Source organism: Apium graveolens, chromosome 5, assembly GCF_009905375.1.
Source record: "Apium graveolens cultivar Ventura chromosome 5, ASM990537v1, whole genome shotgun sequence".
NCBI classification, from domain to species: Eukaryota; Viridiplantae; Streptophyta; class Magnoliopsida; order Apiales; family Apiaceae; genus Apium; species Apium graveolens.
This window is the reverse complement of record NC_133651.1, coordinates 99659695-99680235: the sequence shown is the minus strand read 5'-3', so window position 1 is coordinate 99680235 and position 20541 is coordinate 99659695. Positions and strand designations below refer to the sequence as shown.

General features: G+C 33.5%; 3 protein-coding genes across 6 annotated transcripts; all 3 read right to left on the bottom strand.

Annotated features, from left to right (window-relative positions):
- Positions 1–176: 176 nt before the first annotated feature.
- Positions 177–4509, bottom strand: LOC141661604 (binding partner of ACD11 1-like). 2 transcript variants are annotated; one of them, XM_074468609.1, is made up of 6 exons: positions 4346–4509; positions 3134–3237; positions 2972–3047; positions 2121–2204; positions 1521–2033; positions 177–445 (listed from the first exon to the last, which is right to left on the bottom strand). In XM_074468609.1, exons 1-6 carry the CDS (start codon positions 4415–4417, stop codon positions 434–436), a joined length of 861 nt encoding a protein of 286 aa, XP_074324710.1. In that variant the 5' UTR covers positions 4418–4509; the 3' UTR covers positions 177–433. The 2 variants fall into 2 exon arrangements, with proteins under 2 accessions (XP_074324710.1, XP_074324709.1); XM_074468608.1 differs by having other exon boundaries at positions 177–339.
- A 1164-nt stretch (positions 4510–5673) lies between these two features.
- On the bottom strand, positions 5674–19154 carry LOC141724316 (phenylalanine--tRNA ligase alpha subunit, cytoplasmic-like). Of its 3 annotated transcripts, none has more exons than XM_074526412.1 (18): positions 18995–19154; positions 18402–18550; positions 17064–17186; positions 16342–16434; positions 15265–15377; positions 12795–12887; positions 12008–12098; positions 11765–11802; positions 11614–11652; positions 10513–10589; positions 10346–10430; positions 9452–9548; positions 9001–9097; positions 7298–7369; positions 7003–7069; positions 6793–6918; positions 6002–6056; positions 5674–5911 (listed from the first exon to the last, which is right to left on the bottom strand). In XM_074526412.1, the coding sequence occupies exons 2-18, from the start codon at positions 18546–18548 to the stop codon at positions 5858–5860; spliced, it is 1467 nt and encodes a 488-aa protein (XP_074382513.1). In that variant the 5' UTR covers positions 18549–18550; positions 18995–19154; the 3' UTR covers positions 5674–5857. The 3 variants fall into 3 exon arrangements, with proteins under 3 accessions (XP_074382513.1, XP_074382514.1, XP_074382515.1); XM_074526413.1 differs by having other exon boundaries at positions 18402–18578; positions 18995–19152; XM_074526414.1 differs by having other exon boundaries at positions 18974–19133.
- LOC141661456 (uncharacterized) lies at positions 12920–15217 on the bottom strand. Its single transcript, XM_074468468.1, has 2 exons — positions 13850–15217; positions 12920–13739 (listed from the first exon to the last, which is right to left on the bottom strand). The coding sequence occupies exons 1-2, from the start codon at positions 14168–14170 to the stop codon at positions 13359–13361; spliced, it is 702 nt and encodes a 233-aa protein (XP_074324569.1). The 5' UTR covers positions 14171–15217; the 3' UTR covers positions 12920–13358.
- Positions 19155–20541: the final 1387 nt, after the last annotated feature.

Sequence of the window (20541 nt, the reverse complement as noted above, 5' to 3'; positions counted from 1 at the left end):
TGATTTGAAAGTTAAGCTTTTCAAGAAACAAATGAGAGACAAATTAGAGACAAAGATGACATCTGAAAGCTAATTCAACCATATAAATGTATTCTCCACATGTACTGTTTGTAGCTAGAATATTATGTCAGAAGCTAAACAACATTGTAACTACTTCAGGCTACAACAAATCTGGCTAATACTGTCGATCACATCAAACATTTTAATGGCAAGAAAAGCTGGAAAATTACATTCTGCACACTGCCAAACACACTGCGCCTTGTTAACTTGTGATTAATGAGAATAGTCTTACATGTTGTCAATATAGTTGGACGAACATTGTTGGCCCCCTAAGATAACCTAATTACATTGATACATATGTGTTGAGTTAGTAGCATGAAGCCCTTCCTGTTTTCTTATGCACTACTTTATTGACACCAAAGAAACTTTGTTTTCAACTGGTTTTCTGCAAGTTAAGATCACAGACTTCAAAATTAATATAGCAACTTTCATCTTCACTTAACAGCATGCAAGTTTTGTCAAGGTGCAACACAACTTTAATATATCAATGAGTGAATGCACATAGCTGACTACCAGGCAAGATTTTAGGTGAATTCCTAATTGCATCCTTTAGTCATCAGTATCAAATGTTTATTTTCTGAGCAGCGCTTCCCTAATTACATGTAGCCAGCAGTCAAACTTGTGATATGTTTTATATGATGAATTACTCTGAATCCTACAAATTTAACCTGGAATACCAATCTCACATCATAAGCTACAGAAATTAACAAATACAAATAAAATTATATGCAATACTTGTTTATTTATCAAGACTTCCTGTATGAATGTGAAGTATGCTCTTGAATAGTTATGGTCCTTATGAAAGATATAGGTACGTTTCCTGTTTTCGGTTTTGATAAACTATATCAACTTAAAACAAATCAGTTACTAAGTTTCTGATGATCGAAGAGTCGGGCGTCGAACTTGCTAATCTGAAGATTTATGGTAAGCTTTGAACTTTTAATATAGAATCTTAACGAGCTTAACATCAAGAGGTCAAAGTGCTAAAGAATACATACCCTGATTAATATTGGACAACAAAGTTTAACCATGTAATTGATAATTAACAATAAAGTTATACTTCAATGTGGTAATATGACGCAGTTTAAGAATATTTTTTATATAGTATTCGAACACAAAATTAGCTCTCAGTGCCTATTCCAAAAAAAAAAATTAGAAATGAAAGGGAACAGCTCAATCTAGATATACAAAGTTCAAGAGCAGTACTTGTTCTCAATGAAAAGGATTTAAATAACAGGTTTGAAATGTTCTGGTCCAGAAGTATAAGGATTCCAACTCTACACCAGCTTCAGTCTTTAGATAAAGGGTCTTTAATTTGAAACAGAATTTTAATAACACTTAACTATACAAACATACATTAGGTGCAGTTTAGTCCTTGTTTGCCGTTGCCACCAATATTAAAATGCTATAATATTATCATTGTCATGAGCATATAAAGAGCGTAAGTGAATGTAACAAACCTTGTCCAATGAAGGCACTGATGCATTTTGCTCCTTCCCTTCGGATGATTTTGGGGTCTCGGAAATGTTACTACTGGCTTCCCTTTCACCCATTCCTAATTTCGCCTTGGTAGTTTTACCAACCCCCTCAGCTGCAGTTGCAACTTTATCAAAAGCTCCCGTTACCATTGATGTCCCTGAATTTACATACTCATTGTTCATTACAGCCGATCTAGCATTAGTGACTGTTTGCCCAGCAGTTGCATATGCTGACTTGACTTTCTCTGAAACCTGAAGTTTTTGGTCCACTTCCTGTACTTTTCCATTTACAACAGAAGCACCAAAAATTACCTTCTCGCTAAGACCAATCCTTTTGTCAATTGAAGCAATTTTCTCGCTTGTTGAGCGAGTAAGCTGATGTCTTTCATCAAAGGATTTTGCTCTGTCAAGAGCACCTTTACTTATTACATAACCCTTTGCAAGAATGCTGCTAACAGCATCCTCTGCCTTACGAAATGAACCACTTCTGGATGCCTGCAGACATTTGAGTATAGTATTTAGTAACAAACCCTCATCTGGCATGCTAACAATTCTATACGCCAGAAATAAGGTAATTCATACAAGAGGAGATGATGAAGCAGCATTCGGAAGCTGATGATCTGAAGCCAGAGTTATGACAACAGCTGAACCATGTATTGTGTTTCCCTGGAAAACTATAAAGTATTAAGCCACAGGCTATACAATTTCGAACAAGAACACAGCATTGTAGCATAATTTCCTAAACATTAGTACTTAAATGTTTGCAATCCAAACAAAACATTAGCTGGGGGTTGATTCTTCATACAGAATGTGGATATACAGGTACCAGTATGAAGCATTGGAGTTGGTATTTGTTATCTTCATAATTATTACACAAAAATCTCTTGACTGCTTCCATTTCTCATTCCATTGCTTAGATCTTCTCCATATATTCACGAATATTTAATTTAGTGGGTGATTTTTTTCTGAATTAATACCTAAATCTTAATTTTCCATTCATTTTGATTGTACGAGAACACCAACTTCTATGAACAGAAAAATAAAGATACACAAGATTAATTGTCCGCTGTGGCAAAAATTGAGGGCGAGCATTAGAGATGGAAGTAAAAAATTAGGTTCAAAGCTTACATACTGATGGTAACGATCCACATGTTTGCTTTAGGCTTAGAAAGCTCGCATTAGATTTATTCAGAATATTACATATTGATAACACCATATGCTACACAAAAAGATGAGATATAGAAAGTCTCATTAACAGAGACTATAATTAGTTCAGAGAATAACTTCTTCTAGCATAATATAAAATAAAGATTTTGTAACTGTTTCATGATCATAACTCAAACTAAACTACATCGAGGACTTCAGAAAAAACCAATAATAGGGGAAATGAAAACATAAAACAAAAATGTAAACATGTTGAGATAGGAAATTACGGAACGGTGAATCGCATTATCTGCCCCCTTAGAATCCTTGAAGGTAACATATGCTATCTGAGACTGCTCAAAGTAACTGCAGAAGTATATGATAGGATAGTGTAATAAGTTTACATTATCACAAATACTTTAGTGCAAAGAAAACATATCTTATTTACAAACCTGTGTAGCTCAATATATTCAATTTCACCAGAAGATGAAAAAGTTTCTCTGATATTACGTGCAGAGGCCCCTGGGGAAAGGTTACTAATTTTGACAGTTCTGATCTGCAGGAGAAAAGAACTAAAACTATCAGCTGACTATTCACATCTTTTGCAGTTGACACATATGCTTCAGACCAGAGGCCCATCATACATAGCATAAGCACCAACAAACAAACTCCTTTTACAAGATGGAGTTCTAGTACAAGAAAGATGGGTTTGTTTACCACTATAAAGCACAGAGACTAGAAATATCATACAGTCTTTGTTTGTCATAAGACTCATACCTGGACTAAAATGTTAGTCAACCTCAGAATTAAGTCTGCAATGTAGCAAATAACCAAAGACTATGGAGAAGATTGGTTTCCTAGTCCCTTAACCTATTTACGACTCTCTTTTTTCGTTAATATGCTCTGTAACCTGATCATCTATATCACGAGAAGCATGAACAAAGAACACTCCAGACCCCAAACTACTTTGCAATGTTCAGATTAGTGAAAAAAAGGGGATAATTCTACCTCGGATGGTGAAACCTTTACACCAACAAATTTTCTCTTCTATGACCTAGATTCCCTATTCAGTGTTTAAATAAGTTATAACTTTTCTTTGAGATTTCTAAGCTCGTTTCTTTCTTGACTCGACAAGTTAACTTCTCTCTCTTCTCACAAGTGTGTGTCATGACCTTTTGCATATTCTCATCTTAATTCACTCTTTCCACTCCATGCTGTATTGGGAAGGAAATCACATTTGTGTGTCAAAAAGGAGCATCGAGGGTGATAAAGCTAATGCATAAGCAGACATGGCTATTAGACCCATTGATCACAATACTGTACAAGTAAACCAGGATCAGGTTGATTATATAATTCAAATACCATGAAAGGTGAAAATCTTTGGTAAAAGATCAATGCACAATGTAATGCATATTTGAGTCACATTGAGTCGTGTAATGTTTTTAGGCCATCTCCCTTTTTTTTGTATATAATCACATTTTTGTCCACGCGCATTGCATTTTTAGTTTGATTTTTTCATACAAGGAAATCCCATATGTAGAACAAAAGCATGAAACGAAGTCCTGCTTGTTGGTGATTGTACTAATGATACAAAAACTAACAACTTGAAATAAACATGCAAATCATGAATGTAGAATAAATAGTGCAAAAGAGGAAATGAGAACCTTATGAGGTGTAGTATTAACAGAAACAGAAGAGAAAGATTGTTGAGAACCGAGGATGGGATAATCCGCCATAACTGGGGAAGGGGGTAAATTGAGAGGAAAAGCTATAATTAATTATTGTTGAGTTACTAACTTACTGTATCTGTATCTGTAATCTGTATAATATGCTAATACGGAAGAGGTGTCATTCCACATTACTCGGGACATTTGTTGACCCAGTTTTGGTCATGTTTACATCCTTTTTCTTCCAACTTCACAACTTACTTCTATTTTTAGTACCTACCTTCTTCTTCAATTTAATTTTAGTTCCTTTTGATCAACGGAGCCCGTCTAGGATACACTCCTTATATTTTATAACTCTGTGAAAAAAATATCATAAGTGGATAAACGTTTATAAATTATATAAGTTTCTGTATAAATTTACTCACATGTCATCATTTTTTTTCACTAAATTAAATTATATCAAATACGACTTAAAATAAAAAAAAATTATAAACATGTATATTCAGTTTTAAATTATTAAAAATTAATAAAGTTAAGCTATAGAAAATAAGTAGGATAGAATACATAACTAATGACTTTCAATTTATCAACGTATAAGTTATAATTTATAAGCCTATTTTTTTATATAAAATTAACAAAAATGAACATTTTCTGAAAAGTTGGACCAAGTTTAGATGAGATACGAATGAAGTATTAACTATATACTAGATACCAATTATCAATGAAGTATCTTATTTATGAAATACTCAACTAAATTAGGATATCCAAGAATTCGATAAGCTAAAAAAGAGCGATTTTTTAGAATGGTTATTTCAGGTAATTTTAGATTTGAATTTTTTCGCCAAGCAACAGCTTGCAAACAGACCAAGAACAATAAAAAATTGTTGCCGGTATTTGAAGCAAATGAAGCAAGACTCCCATATTGGGTACTTAGTTATTTCCATACGCACACAGATGTTTTAGTTATTGGAAACTTACCTGGCAGTGCTTGACTGACTGGATTATGTCTTGGATGAGAGTTTTGTACCTATCCCAGTTATATGACGATGTATTTAAATAATACAAGTGGTTTGTTAATTGACTCCTCAATACCATTGCAGAACTATAGAAGATGGTAGTTGATTCATAACCAGTTCAAGACCAAGACCGTTTTGTGTTTAAGACCTTGAATCTTGTATAGAATGACTCTGCTGCAGCTTTGGCAATTATTAAGCTGCGGTACACATGCACGTTCAGATGTACATATTGCAAAATAATGTCAATTTGTTTACACTTCAATTGGGAACGATATCACACTATCTACAAGGTGAATAAACTACGAATACTTTAATAGTGAAAGAACAGTTCTCGATTATGGCCTTATTGATCAACCTTGTGCTTATATCAAAATACATAACTTACAATTCACTTGTAAAAATCTTCCTTTTAAAGAACTACATTGAATAATTCCAAACCTCATGTTCACAAAAGAATACAAGTATGTGTTAAAATTTGGGTTTTGAGCAGATTCTACTGAACACCTATGCGACATATCGGGTTACTCTTGATGAGACTGAGATCCACCTGCAGCAAAGCGAGAAACAAAATAGAAAAAGTTTAATCACATGATCATCAATATGCTTGCCCAGTTCATATCTGTCAAGAGAGCCATACCTTGTGCCCGAAGAGATCCCTTATGTTATCAATTCCATAGAGTATCATTGTTGGCCTGGGGCAAAGAGAAGATAGGAAGGCTTATTTGAGATTTGCAACCCAAAAGCATAAAAACAGACAGCTATAAATACAAAAATACACGCTTTTAATTAAGTAAATGGTTGATTTGAATACAAGTTCATTATTCCTTTTGCAGCTTAGTCGCAATGAATTGATTACCATTTTACTTGGCTTGGAATAACATGATGCTCATTCCTTCGAGCTTCTGGGTATTTATCAAACATAAGTTTCCGTGTTTAAATCATTTCTTTTCACATGGATTAACTTACATTACAAAGAAATGATACTACAAAGGCGATCTGATAATAAAGGTACTTCCACGTGTGTAAGATGAGAATGGCACATATGTACCGCTCTTTTTTATAATAAAATAAGGTCTATGGATGAAGTAATCGGAATGACAAATGGTGACGATTGCGGAAACCGGATAAAGTGCGATTCTTTTATATCACTACGACTCCATACCCTGCAACACATCTCCTGAAATCAACCTACCTACGCCAGAATATCAGAATCCTTTTGAAACCTAGAAAAGTTGTTTTCAGAAGCAAAGCTTCTAGGCCCCTTCCATTTTATTGTTAAACAGTAGGGTAGGTAAGTCATTCTACTACACCGTATCTTATTGGCACTTTCAAAGGCATTTGTACATTCGTAAGGTAAAATTCAAAAACTTGCAGATTCTGTGTTTAAAAAGTTTGTGGCCGAACATGACCTTATATATACATGTTTACCTTTCAAGGGAGAGGCCCCAGGCAATCACACGAACATCTCCCGGGAGTCCCATAGGAAGCAGCATTTCAGGTCTAAACATGCCGGAATTTCCAATTTCAACCCATTTTTTAAATCCTTCATGGTAACTGGCATCAACATGACATCATTATCTGCTTATTTAAGGAAAGATACAGCCTATTTAATATATTCATTTATAGATTATCTATTACCCAAAAATTTCCATGCTTGGTTCAGTATAAGGATTGTACGCAGGCTTGAAGCGCAGCTTGGACATTCCTGGAAAAAGATTTGCAAAAGACATTGACCAATGTTCAAGACTCGCAATTTTACAATATTACCATTTCATGTAAATGAAGGTATTTAAAAAGAATCCCTCAAAGTACACCAAAAATTACAAAACTTGGTGTAAATCAATCTTAATTTTTTTTTGAATGCCAAAATGAGTTGGAAATTAGTTGAAGTCAAAGGACCTTTGGGCTTGAAGATAAAAAAGAAGTGATATACCTAGACGCGAGAAAAAGTCTTGCAGAACACCTTGTAGGTCCCCAAGGGTAAGGCCCCGATCACATATTAGGCCTGAAATAAGATATAAGTTGATGATAACAAGTACCAGGTACGTGATCACGTATTAGGTCTGAAAGAAGATATATACTGATGATAACAAAAGACCATGTACATGATCACAAATTATGCCTGAAATATATTATATATAGATGATAGTAAAAGACCAGGTACACAGAGGAGACAATTTTGTTAGTATCTTTGAAGGGATTTTGTAGAGTACAATATAAGAGCAATTTGATACAATGTTCAAAGGAAACATAAACAGGGTCATGTTTTACAATTAAAAGCACCAGATTTCACTAGTGACATCACTAGATCTAGAAGTACCAATAAATCATACAATTTTTAGTGGGAATGGGATACACAAGGAAAAATGAAATTAGAGTTGAACAGTGGAATACAATTCAGTAAAAGAGGTATTCCAACAATGTTCAAATAAATTGGCTACAACAGTGCTTACAAGAAATTTTTAGGTCCCATGAGCAAATCCATTTGTTAGTCCCTCCCATAAAAATATAAAGAATAGCTTCTTCTATAAAAATACCCTTCGTCACTTTGCTCTATTAAAAACTTTCTTATTCCCTTTCGACATCTACAGTGTGCCAGCTACTAGCCAGCTGGTGAAATGTTATCACAATTTGTGAGTCCTGTTACATCTCATCTCTATATAAGGGTTACCAATAACCAGAAACTGGGAATGACAAGGTACCAGGAATGGCACCCGAACACAAAATTTCAAATCCAAAAGTACATGATATGATCGGGAAGGTCTAATTCAAAATTCTTGTCAAGTTTTTTAAGCAACACATTATCTGTTAAGTATATGAAATCTTTAGTATACTGAACGATGATTGTGCCAAGTTATGGTATTACCCCGCATATGTTCCCAAGTACTATAAAGCATTCTCCATAAGGATTTTCTTGATTGGAGAAATAGGTACTTTGGCACATTGTAATATCACTGATCTAACGTTTCTGTCACAAAATTCAATTGTCTGTTAGTGTTGTCTAAAGTTTCTTCAACTTTCCCTCTGACACTTCGCAAAGTGCAACTTTGACATGGCAAATGGAATCCTGTGTGAATCAATAAGGACCACCTTGCAAATCTGAATACTCCTGGGTGACGAATAGTGCCGTCTTATTAGAACATTAAAAAAGATTAAATTTGTTGATAAAAGACTTTTTTAAATGTTTCAAGTGACTAGAATCTTCTTAGTGAAATAATACCAACCTCTGTAATATGGTAAAACAAATATAACATAAGATTCTGGTAAGGCCTCCTTCTAAAGCCTTAAGATTTTAGATGAGCTTGTTGGTTAACATGGTATCAAACTCAGGTTGGCCAAGGTCTCAAGTTCGACTCCCTTCCAGCCCCAATATTTTCATAGTTTATGTGGACACTAAGGCAAATTATTGCCCCAAATATTGGCCCCTTGATCCACTAATCGCCTATAAATGGGCTTTCGAGTGACGGGAAGTGTTTGAACAAAATATAAGATCCTGGTAAAGCCTCCCCGCCTGGTTACTTGACAATTAAATTCTTGAAGGGGTATATTTTCAGACAGAATAAATTGGGAAATAAAGGTTAACCATAACAGGTAGTTCAGAGTTTAAAAAGATAATATGAGGTGAGGAGTAAAAACCTTCTATCTGATGGAACTCTGCAAGATGTGTACGATCAACAGCTTCATTTCGGAAAACACGATCAACTGAATAGTATCTTTGACCAGCAAATGGTTTCTGACCACAAGGATACTTGTTATATAATTATGAATAGATAGTAGCAATTATCAAGTACCGTTTTAGGCATATAAATTAAAATCAAATTGCTTAAAATACTACATAAACTAGAAAGAACACCAAAATATTATAAACAGCACAAATGAAAAAACATGTCAATATCCTAGAATTCTTCACATTAAGAAGTAATAATACAGGTAGTTCATAAACAAAATAGGCTTCGACCAAAAAAAGCTTGCTTCATGGATATTAACAAAGTATATATATATATATATATCAGGTTGGTCTGACATAGACTTCGAATTTTTATGCTACTGTCTACTCAAACTAGAAGCAAAGCTATCCAAACCAAACCTGTGCCAGTGAGTACAACATCCTCGAGGAAACCGCAGTTGTATGAGTTCGCAAAAGGTTCTTATCTGCCTCCTCTCTTTTCCAATCATATCCATATCTAAAAGACGATATTTATTTAATCAAATGTAAGACAAAAAATTTAACAGAATATCCCTTCTGTGAACTCATAACAATGTCTCAATGAGACTTGGGTCATCGTGTTTCTTGCATTAAAATAGGACATTATGTAAAAAAATATCCCTCCAAAAAGAACATAACATGCACACTCGAAGCATGGACCACACAAAATCATAAAAGGGCAGGATTAATGGTTATCATTGTAAGTCAAGCTTAAAAGTGTTTGCAACATCTCTACCACATTCCAAGATTGATACATCTTTTCTTTGTATCTGAATAAAGATGTTAAGCTTCAAAGACTGGCATAACTTTTTGTTTTTAATACATATACTGAAGTACAGAACAAATGAGCCAAAGTTTAATACAAATAGATGGATCATACAAACTTTGAGAGAACAAAAGACTTAATTATGCAGAAAAAACTGTAAAATATAAAAACTCCAAGGTTAAAATGAGTCCCAACGAAGAGAATTGTAATTTTATAAAAATTTCCTAAAGCAATTGAAAATCAGAAAGAGAACTATAAATTTACTAACATGAACCTATATTAGAAAATATAGATAAGCAGGAATCAAGTTAATATACAGTATTAAGTAAATCAAAAGGATAAACGTAATTCTTAGTATTCACAATTTTGATAAAAGCAGTCTGTTGGGGAAAAGAGGAAATTATTACTTCTGGCTATTCAATTATAAGTAATAATTAAAAAATATAATGTGGCCTATATAAGAAAGTATGGGACTTTATACCATAATATCTGCATATGAGCTAGCTTACCCTCTAGAACCGTAGCCACCAGATTCATGGACTTGTTTTACCCGTGCAACGTAATCCTCCGGCAGTATCTTTGTGGTGGAAGGTTCTATGAAAATAGAAAACTTTTTAAAATAAGGTAAACACCAAACTCAGGTGGATATATACGGAAAAAATCATATGAAAAAGACCTTTTAAAAAAAATGTGTCATGTGAGTCACGAGCAGGATGCTGTTGTGGTTGGAAAAGTGCGTCAAAATTCCAGAAGCTGCAAGCAATAAAATTGTGGTATTAGCAAATGTGTTTGCGCTGCAAAAGGTTATAACCAAGCCTTGGAGGAAACTATAGTCAGAACTAACAAACAAGAAAAGATTACAGTGTAAGATCTATTATTCTAAGCAATTTACAGAAGAATCATTGAGCTTTTAAATTCTGCAAATTTATACATCATCAACACAGAGGCTTCTTGTTATTGTTTCAATCATTCATTTAACTGGACAGATATTCTTTACAATGTTTTTTCATTTTTCCTCTGGCAATGGTGAAGAAATTGTGTATATCTTAATATTGATAGGAATAGAACTCCAGTATTTAACTGCTGTCAAAGAGAAACTTGTATATCTCACTGATTAAAAATGTACTCTTAAGGTGTCATGGAATTTATTGTCCTTTTGTCCTGCGGGCATTTGGTTGTGTTGAATTATTGAAGAAAGCTAATCACAGATGATTTTTATACCGGAAATATTAGAGCTGGAAAAAGAGATCATATTGATGAATTAGGAGATTCTAACAAAATAACAAGACATAATCCATAGATGAAGCTTCACCTCGATGTGGTTAGAGAAAATGTTTAATTACCTTGGTAACATGCTGAAACTACATTCTCTTAATGGCTATTCTTTACTTCCTCCGTCCCACTGGATTGTTTACGTTACTTTTCGGCACGCTTTTCAATGCTCGTTTAAAGTATAGTTTCATAATATTTTTTTAAAATTTTTTTTTTTGAATAAAAGTTTTATATTTAAACTTTTATTCAAAAAAAATTGAAAAAACATTATGAAACTCTACTTTATAGAAGCCTCGAAATGCGTGGCGAATAGTAACGTAAACATCCCAGCGGGACGGAGGGATTTTTACAAGTTATATGATGAAGGAGCAAACACTAAAGTTGATTCCTGCAATTATGACATTTTTAAAGAGTTCATTGCCTAGCAATCTAGAGCCCTTCCTTCATTTGTAAACAAAAAAAAATATCATTTTCCAAACGGAAGAAAAAAGCAAGGAAGAACTACCTGCTTTCCACATAATTGTTTGTTGGCATTTCTTCGAACCTGCAGAGATGAGTTAACAGGTTACAAGAACACCAATCCTGGATTTATGACGAATTACTTCTGCATAAATAAATCTCCAACAATTATATACATAACAAAGAACTGAACATACCCCATTTGGAGAAAAATCATCTGCATTTGTCGTCGTACCTATGAGAAAGAATTTATTTAACAGGTAAATGCATGCTAATAAACAATATCCGTTTGACATGTAAAATGCATCAACAAGTGCACTAATATTGATGCATTATACAACTTTGTACTTGGTTTTTTATATAAGGTGTGTAGTTTAAAAATATTATTTAACATAAGAAATAAGGGAAAAAAGAACAGAAAGAAGATTTATGATTCTTGCCTTCAGCAGTGGATGGAGATGACCACCCTCCACGGGGAAACCCTTTGCTTTAAAATTATACTCTTTGAACTCCAGATTCTTCCAGTCATCCCTTAGAAGCATAAGAATTAGGAACAACTATCAGCTTTTCAATTAAGTAATCCATTCAGTGAAATTTAAACCTACTTATACCTGTATAGCCAGAGAGTGAAGTTCTTTATTGTTTAGCTATAGATATAAAAGGCTACAGATATCAAACTAAATAACTAAACCTACAAGGGGAAGGCTACAAAATTCCATATATCACAACATACATGAACCAGTATGTATAAAATATGTATAAAACCACAAAAAAACGCAAATATTAGCCAAAGATGAAAAATAAACTACTGAAAGCCAGAAAAGAACAGGAGAATCATTCTCTACATGAAATTCCCATAATGTGCTTGCCCGTAAAAATTGCAACAGAAGGTAAAATAACAACAAAATATAAATGTTATTCTTGTCGTAATATCTGGATTGATAAAAGGCATAATTCCAAAGGAGATGACTCCTAGAAGAATTTTGTGTTTTCTTAATAGGCAAGGTGACTTTGCCTTTTGTGAATACAAAGATCAGCTTCCGGGAGTTTTCACAAGGCAGGCACCATCTAAGGTGGCCTTTTACCTTGGAGGATAGCTTTAGGAATGAAGCGTGCATGCACAAAAAAAATGAAGACTTGCAAGCAGGTGCATGAATCAGAAGAGATGAAGGATCCTAGATTCCTAGTTGTTTCTCATATTGAAGCATGCACATTTATGTAATTTACCTTTGGAGATGTTCTCGAGTTAAATCAGTAGCTGGCTTTCTCCTTTCACGAGCATATTTAGGACCCTTCTTCACCGAGTAACCTTTCCATGTCCTATAAACATTGAAGTGTAAGAAACATTAGCAATCAAATGTAATTAGCATATTGTTAGGACCTTTCCAGGCCTGCTCTTTATTTATATTATATATATATAGGCTGCCAGGAGATATTGAACATAAACGGATTCTTTTATTGATAAAAGGACACACACACAACTAGGTGATATTCGAGAGATCACCACTCTCCACACTAATACCCTTTAACCTTATTCCTTGATTACTTGATACCTCCAACATACAGTTGGCTACCTTATTTATAATCCTAACATCAACTCATAATCCATAAATTAAAACTAAAATATATTATTCCTACCAAATCCTCCCTTTCAAATCTGTAACTGATGCACAAACTAATTATTCAGATTTGTAACTGATTAAATATTTATTATGTTGCCTAACATTACCCGCCGCCCAAACTCAAACCTTGTCCTCAAGGTTCAAATGAGGAAAGTCCTCCATAGTGACCTCAAGTGATGTTTTCCTCATAATTCTCATTGGACTCGTTCACTGCAAGCTCATCTCCATGCATCCATAGGACTTGTAATTCCTTGTTCTTGCAGCGGTGTCCTGGCCCATACTTTTCATCACAACGAAAGCACAGACCTTTTTCTCTTTTTTCCTGCATTTCGGCTTCTGACAAACGCCGAAATTTGGGAGTAGTTGTTGTCTTCGCAGAGGGCTGAATTGGAGAGGTAGAGGGCACTGCAGAGAGTTGTCGAGCCACATTCCTTGAAAAATTAGTTCCAGATGGGATGGCCTGTTCCTTTGAAAAACTGTTGCCACTTTGATAAAGTTGCATGGTCATGTTTTTATCCTCAATTTGTTGTGCCATGCGCATCATCTTGGGCTGCCCATGGGGTCCATTAGTCTCAACTCAGCACGTATATCAGGTAGTCTTTTTCTAAATACGATTTCCAAAGTTGATTCAGATAAATCACTTAGAGAGGCAGATAATACCTCAAATTGACGACGATATTCTCGTACTGTGGTAATCTGTTGCAGAGAGAATAATTGGTCTTGAAAAGCACCCTCTTGCGTGGATTGAAAACGTTCGATCAATTGTTTTCTAAAATCTTCCCAACTGCAGAAAGGTCGTCGACTGTCCTCATAGTAGTACCAAGATAAAGCTTCACCTTCCAAACATATTACAGCTGACCTGATCTTTTCTGTTGGTGAGAGATTATTGAGTTCGAAATAACGTTCCGCGCGAAACAGCCAGCCTTCAGGGTTCACACCTTCAAACACGGGCAATTCAAGTTGTCGGGAAATTAAATTCATGGATGTTATTGATGGTGGCAATCCATCAGACGTTTGAGTCAGTGGTTCTTTGTCTTTGCCACTGCCAGAGGCTGCTGGAATCTCTTCATCCGGCCGTTTGGTGATGATGTCCAATTTTTTAACCAAAGCAAGAATACTTCGAGATCTGGTATTTTTTCTATACCAGATTGAAATTTTTCCATGTCTATCCACTGAAAATCTGATCTCAATTCCCTAATATCAGCTTGCATTGCTTCCAGCTTCTCCTCAATTTCGTCCACCCGATTCTCGACTCGTTTTGCGCCTGCAATTGCCCCAAGAACGGAAGTGCTCTGATACCACTGTTAGGACCTTTCCAGGCCTGCTCTTTATTTATATTATATATATAGGGTACAAGGAGATATTGAACATAAACGGATTCTTTTATTGATAAAAGGACACACACACAACTAGGTGATATTCGAGAGATCACTACTCTCCACACTAATACCCTTTAACCTTATTCCTTGATTCCTTGATACCTCCAACATACAGTTGGCTTCCTTATTTATAATCCTAACATCAACTCATAATCCCTAAATTAAAGCTAAAATATATTATTCCCACCAAATCATCCCTTTCAAATCTGTAACTGATGCACAAACTAATTATTCAGATTTGTAACTGATTAAATATTTATTATGTTGCCTAACACATATACTTCAAGGTGAAATTTTATAAGATGATAAAATAAAAACTCTGCAGATAATCTCATAACACAGAACCAAAATAAAACATAGTTACCACCACAAGAAAGATTAATGTCAGTTACATGAACTTTTAGAGCAAGGAGATACTCCGTCTGTTTGGATATATCACCCTTTTGAATTTTTGCACGTATCTTTAAGAGCTTCGACCACAGTTAAAAATATTTAAAAATTTACTCTTGTGAATAAAAATATTAAACTAAAACTTCTATTCACAAAAAGAAAATTTTAAAATAACATTTTAACTATTCGGTCAAAGCTCTTAAAAGTATCAAGTATGTGCAAAATAGTTCAACGACTAATATATTTAAACAGAGGGAGTACTACATAATAATTAGATATAGAATTCAGTAAAAAGAAGATACTTACTGCGAAGCAGCCAGTTTTCTTTTTTTAAGGGAAGCAACATCCTCAGCGTTCAAAACCTCCCCCTCTTGTATCCGCATTAGCATTCTTCTTACTTCATCATCAATAGTGTCGACCTACATAGCTTAACAAGAATATTAACTAAACAAAAATAATAAATATAAGCAAAAGTTCAATTGTGTACTCTTAAATAGAGTACTAATCGGAGTATTATATGATCTGCAACATGTTCTGCTTTAAAATATTGCAAAACATATTGAAGAACATATAGAGTACTCCACACTTAGTACTCCATTTAAGAACTCCCCTAAACTAAACCCCTAACCCTAAATATACACACACATATATATATACACACATACCATGTAAACAACCATTGTACCAAGACAACCTCTGTACCCAGTCAATAGCATGATTACACCACATATATGGAATGAATTTTGAATAAATCGATCTTATTTTGGAAATCAAAAAATTCATAATCATGTCATTAGACAGCATATTTGATTGATCCAAACATTTATTTTTAAATTTTTTTTTCATTACCATGATAATTTAGTTGAGAAGATACAGAAGACTACTTTCCGTTTAGCGCATCAGTTCCAGTTTTTGACAAATCACATTGTACATGCATCTGAATTAGCAATACGTGCAGTAGTTGACAATGATCAATACATTCAATATATACACCCGAAGAAAGAAAATTTGCTCATTGCAGTATCAATAAGAAGGATTGCAACTTGCAAGCTTCAACGGGGAATATTGTCATTATGTTTTGTCAAGGAACGAAGTCTATAGCTCAGAGAAGAAATAGAACAGAAGACAGAGGTGGATAATCTTAGTCTGTAATGAAACAGCGGCGAAGATTAAAAATTGGTCCAAAAGGGTGCTGGAAAAAAACAGTCGACTCAATATTTTTCATTACTAACGTTCAACAGCTATAAGCAAAACAAGGGTTGCATATCTAAAGTTTTCCGTGCTATAATAAGATTATCTTCTTTAAACTGATACCTAATCTGCTAAAAAGAAACCAAGAATTTACATAATAATATTTATCTATAAAATCCTCGACTATCTTACCTTCCTTGTCACTAATGATTTTCCCATCTCTGCCCATTTATTTTTAAGGACATATTGCCGCCCTATCTTGAAAATTTGAGAGCCCACCTTGTTCTGCATTAAAAAGAACACCATCAATAGTTGACCAGTCAAATTTATAACTAAATAAGATGATGCAAGTAGACAACAAATAGTATTCCTAAAAACTTGCATTCAGTTTGTATATAGAAAAGTTCTTTATATCTTATAGATAAGAGGAACTTTTAGCACATGAGAATGGAAGTAAATGTAAAGTGAGAACGAGTAGTTTCTCAAATATAAATCAGTAGAAGCAAAGTTCATACCTGATTGTACCTGGCATCTAAATAGTTGGAAATAAAAGCCCACTCTCTACGAAACACGATCTTTTACCACTCTAATGTCCTTTACTAAGATCATGAGTATAATAATCTTTTTAAGAAGTTTCAGATTCTTGTTGAGCTGTTTTGTGTGTAACAAAAATTCTTATGAAACATAAGATTGACTATAAATTACACTTAATACAAAATCCATCAAATGAAATAATTTCGGATTTAAATGAAGCAAACTCAGATTGTTCTGCATTAAATTAAAAAGGAATTTGATAATAGAAGACTTGCTTGAAAACAAAATTATATGTGTACAGGGAGAGAGAGGGAAAGAGGGTGAGAGAGAGAGGAAGGGATGCTTAAAAAATCTTCCTAACTAATTAATTAATTTCTTACCTCCAACTCTTTGGGAGTGATACCCTCTGGTGGGATAGCATTAACCAACTGGACTTCCGGGGATCCTGTGGCAGCATATGTTCTTCCCTCGTCAGTGAGTACCAAACTATCTCGTTTAATGTCCTGTAAATTTAATTTAGTTATTTTCTTTTTTGATCCCAAGTGATTATAGCATTTGAGATTATCTCTTACACTTTATGCCAATTATTCAACCTTTTAAATTCAGGTTTCACATAACATTAACCAGCTTGAAGTATAAAATTCACAAAGCTACACAAGAGGTAAAATGAGACATGGAGGATCTATCTAATTAGTACAATGTAAAAAATATCATAATAGAACCAACCACGGAGATAAAAAGAAAAAAGACCAGGAAAATGAGTATAATCCCCGCTCCTTTACAAAAGTGCCCATAAAATTACTCGCAAAATATTAAGACTTAGTATTGGTATTTAAATAAAACATATTCATACTCTTCCCATATTAAAGTGATATTCTCCTAATGCTAGACTAAAGGTCTACATAAAATTAATTTTACCGCAACATATATATAGGCCTTTCTTCAAGAGAGAACCCTCTTAAGAACCGTAGAGAACCCTTGATTTTATTATAGAATTTCATCAAATTAGTTGCTAATGTAGAATAATAATTATATTTAAATATAATAAAACTTTTAACAAATGAAATTTGAAAAAAAATTGAATTTAAATTTGATTCTACTGTGAAATAATTTTGGATAAATGTGATTTTACTGTGATTCTACTACAAAATCACTTAAATTATTTCATCGAATTTCAATGATTTTTGTGCAACTTTGTTTTTAATTTGTTAATTAAAATTTGTAACTATAAATGATGAAAAATGAAATAAATTATGTATTTATATTTTGTTCACAAAACAAAACAACATTACTATCATTATCATCCGTATCCACATTTTGAGATAGTTACCAATAAAATTATGCACAAAATTAACATTGAACCTACAATGAAACCAAAGCACACTCAAGCTGAAAAACTGCAAGTTACTTGGGTATAATTTGTATCCTACCGTACTCCCGAAAAGTACAGTTCAACTTATTAAAAAGGCAACAAAACATACCATCATAGACATCAAATAAATAAATCACTCTATTAATTAACTTGCTGAACAAATCTACACATATAAAGGCCTTATTCCTAATACTGTAAATCTGTACAATAGTCAGATCAATTTCAAGGAAATATAAATCATTGACCGCAGTAGAAAAACTAAAAAAGTAAACATATTTTAAAATATGTGTGTGTCTCTCTCTCCCTCTGTGTGTGTGTGCACGTGTGTTTGGGTGTAGAGAAAGACCTGAGCATCAACGAAGCTGAAAGCACGGAGACTCTTAATAACATTGACAATTTCGTCATGAGAGATGCGAGATTGAGTAGCAAACTGACCGGAATCAACAATCTCATCATTCTGATGTAGAAATTCTAGTACTGCTTCCTCCGCCATTACTGTAGTTTTAAAAAAACTAGAGTTACACTAAAGCACAAAACACAAATGAAATCGCCATAAGCAAACTGCCAAACTGATATTCAATACAAAAACAGTAAACACCTAGCAGAAATCAACATTTAACAAAATTTAGCGAGAACGCAACCGAATAAACAATTATGAACTCAATCAATAGCAACAAAAGAGTGACAATCAACAATTGAATTACGAGTGCTTGGAAGTAGGAGTGACTACTCATTATTATCTAAGCAAAGCAATTAACTAATTACAGTCCAAAAGTGTGGATAGTAACGAACCAACACAGAATAATTATTAATTAGGGTTAGTAATATCTAAAACCCCTAATTAACGAACAAAATAGTATGTTAACAGTAATATAGCATAATTAAATTAAATTAGAGCACGTAAAACAGTACACATACATAATTAAAAGGTGAAGCTACCTCTGAGATTTGCTTGTTGGGTTAATGGAAGAAGATTCAACACAAAAACGGGAAATAGCGAGACTGCTTTTGTTTACTAGCTATTCCTGTGTACATTTGAGGGTTTATTGTTCGACTTGTATTCACGGGTCGGATATAAGGATTGTTAGTTGCTACGGTTCAAATTCTAAACAAGAGTCCTCAGCTTTATCCAATTTTACACCTTAATCACTGAGCTTTGATATTTGTAACATATTGATCAAATATTGTTTATATTGTCCAACAAGATACGGGTGTTTACCGATTAATTTGGTCCGGATTCTTATTTTTTCGAACCGAACCAGTAAGAATGTTTTTTTTTAAATCAAAACCAAAACAGACCAATTAAATACGGAGACCAAACCAAACCAAACCAAACCAGACCATAAAATAATGGATTGGTTCGGTTCTGAACCACGGTTTGAACTTAATCATTTACTTTTATTTCGTTTTTGTTAAACTTACCACCAAACATTTATTTAAGTAAATGTAATATAAAATTTATTGTATATCAATAGTATATATAATACATATAAGTACTATGATATATATTTATAAATATTTAGTTTACATATGACTTTCATATACTTTAATTTAATTTAAATAATACTAAATATATGAATTAAAGTATAATTACGACATATTAACAATTAGCTCAAGTTTTTATTAAAAATTACTTTCATATTTTTAATATAATATACACCCACATACACAAAATCATAATTTATAATCATAACTTATAGGTATATACTAGATTTTTTATATATTATTATGTTAGGTTTGTAATCAACTGTAGGGGGTGAATACAGTTTATACAAATAATTCGACAAAGTTTCAACAGAATCAATAGTTTTTATATTAACAGATTAAAACTGATTACAAACGTACTCTCTCGAAAGGATGAACAAATATCCTTAAGAGCTGCTAAATTATGCGAATGATATAATAATGTTCGCAATGCATATAGCATGAACCTAATCTGTACTTTATATATAACACAACTATACAATCAAATAAGGAATCCTATTATATTACAATAAGGAAACCTATCCATGTATGATTGCTTCTGAGATAAAGTCCTTCACTGCCTTGAATTTCTGTTTTCCTTTTCATCCTTGAATATCTACTGAAGTGACAAATCCTGATGACATCATTTACTGATCATCAAGTATTGATATAAGTACCAGTGGCGGACGGACAGTGGGCTTGTGTCCAGCTTTATACTTTATAGAATTGGATAGCCCATTAAAAATTAGATCCAAAAACAAAAAAAATAAAGAAGCACCTATTTCAATTGTCCTGTGTTGCGTGTTGCCGCTATTAATGAAAAAGCAAATCCCTAGACTCCTACATTGAAGCCACTGTGTTGTCAATTGCTTTGTTCTTTTATAGAATTATAATAAAGCAATTTGTGGGCTACCGAGACTTGTTCCTGACTCCTCCCTGGTTCACAAATCACAATGTAAGTTTTATACTATTGTTTAATTTTTTAGATTAGTTTATTTATATTATATATATGTATAGGTTCT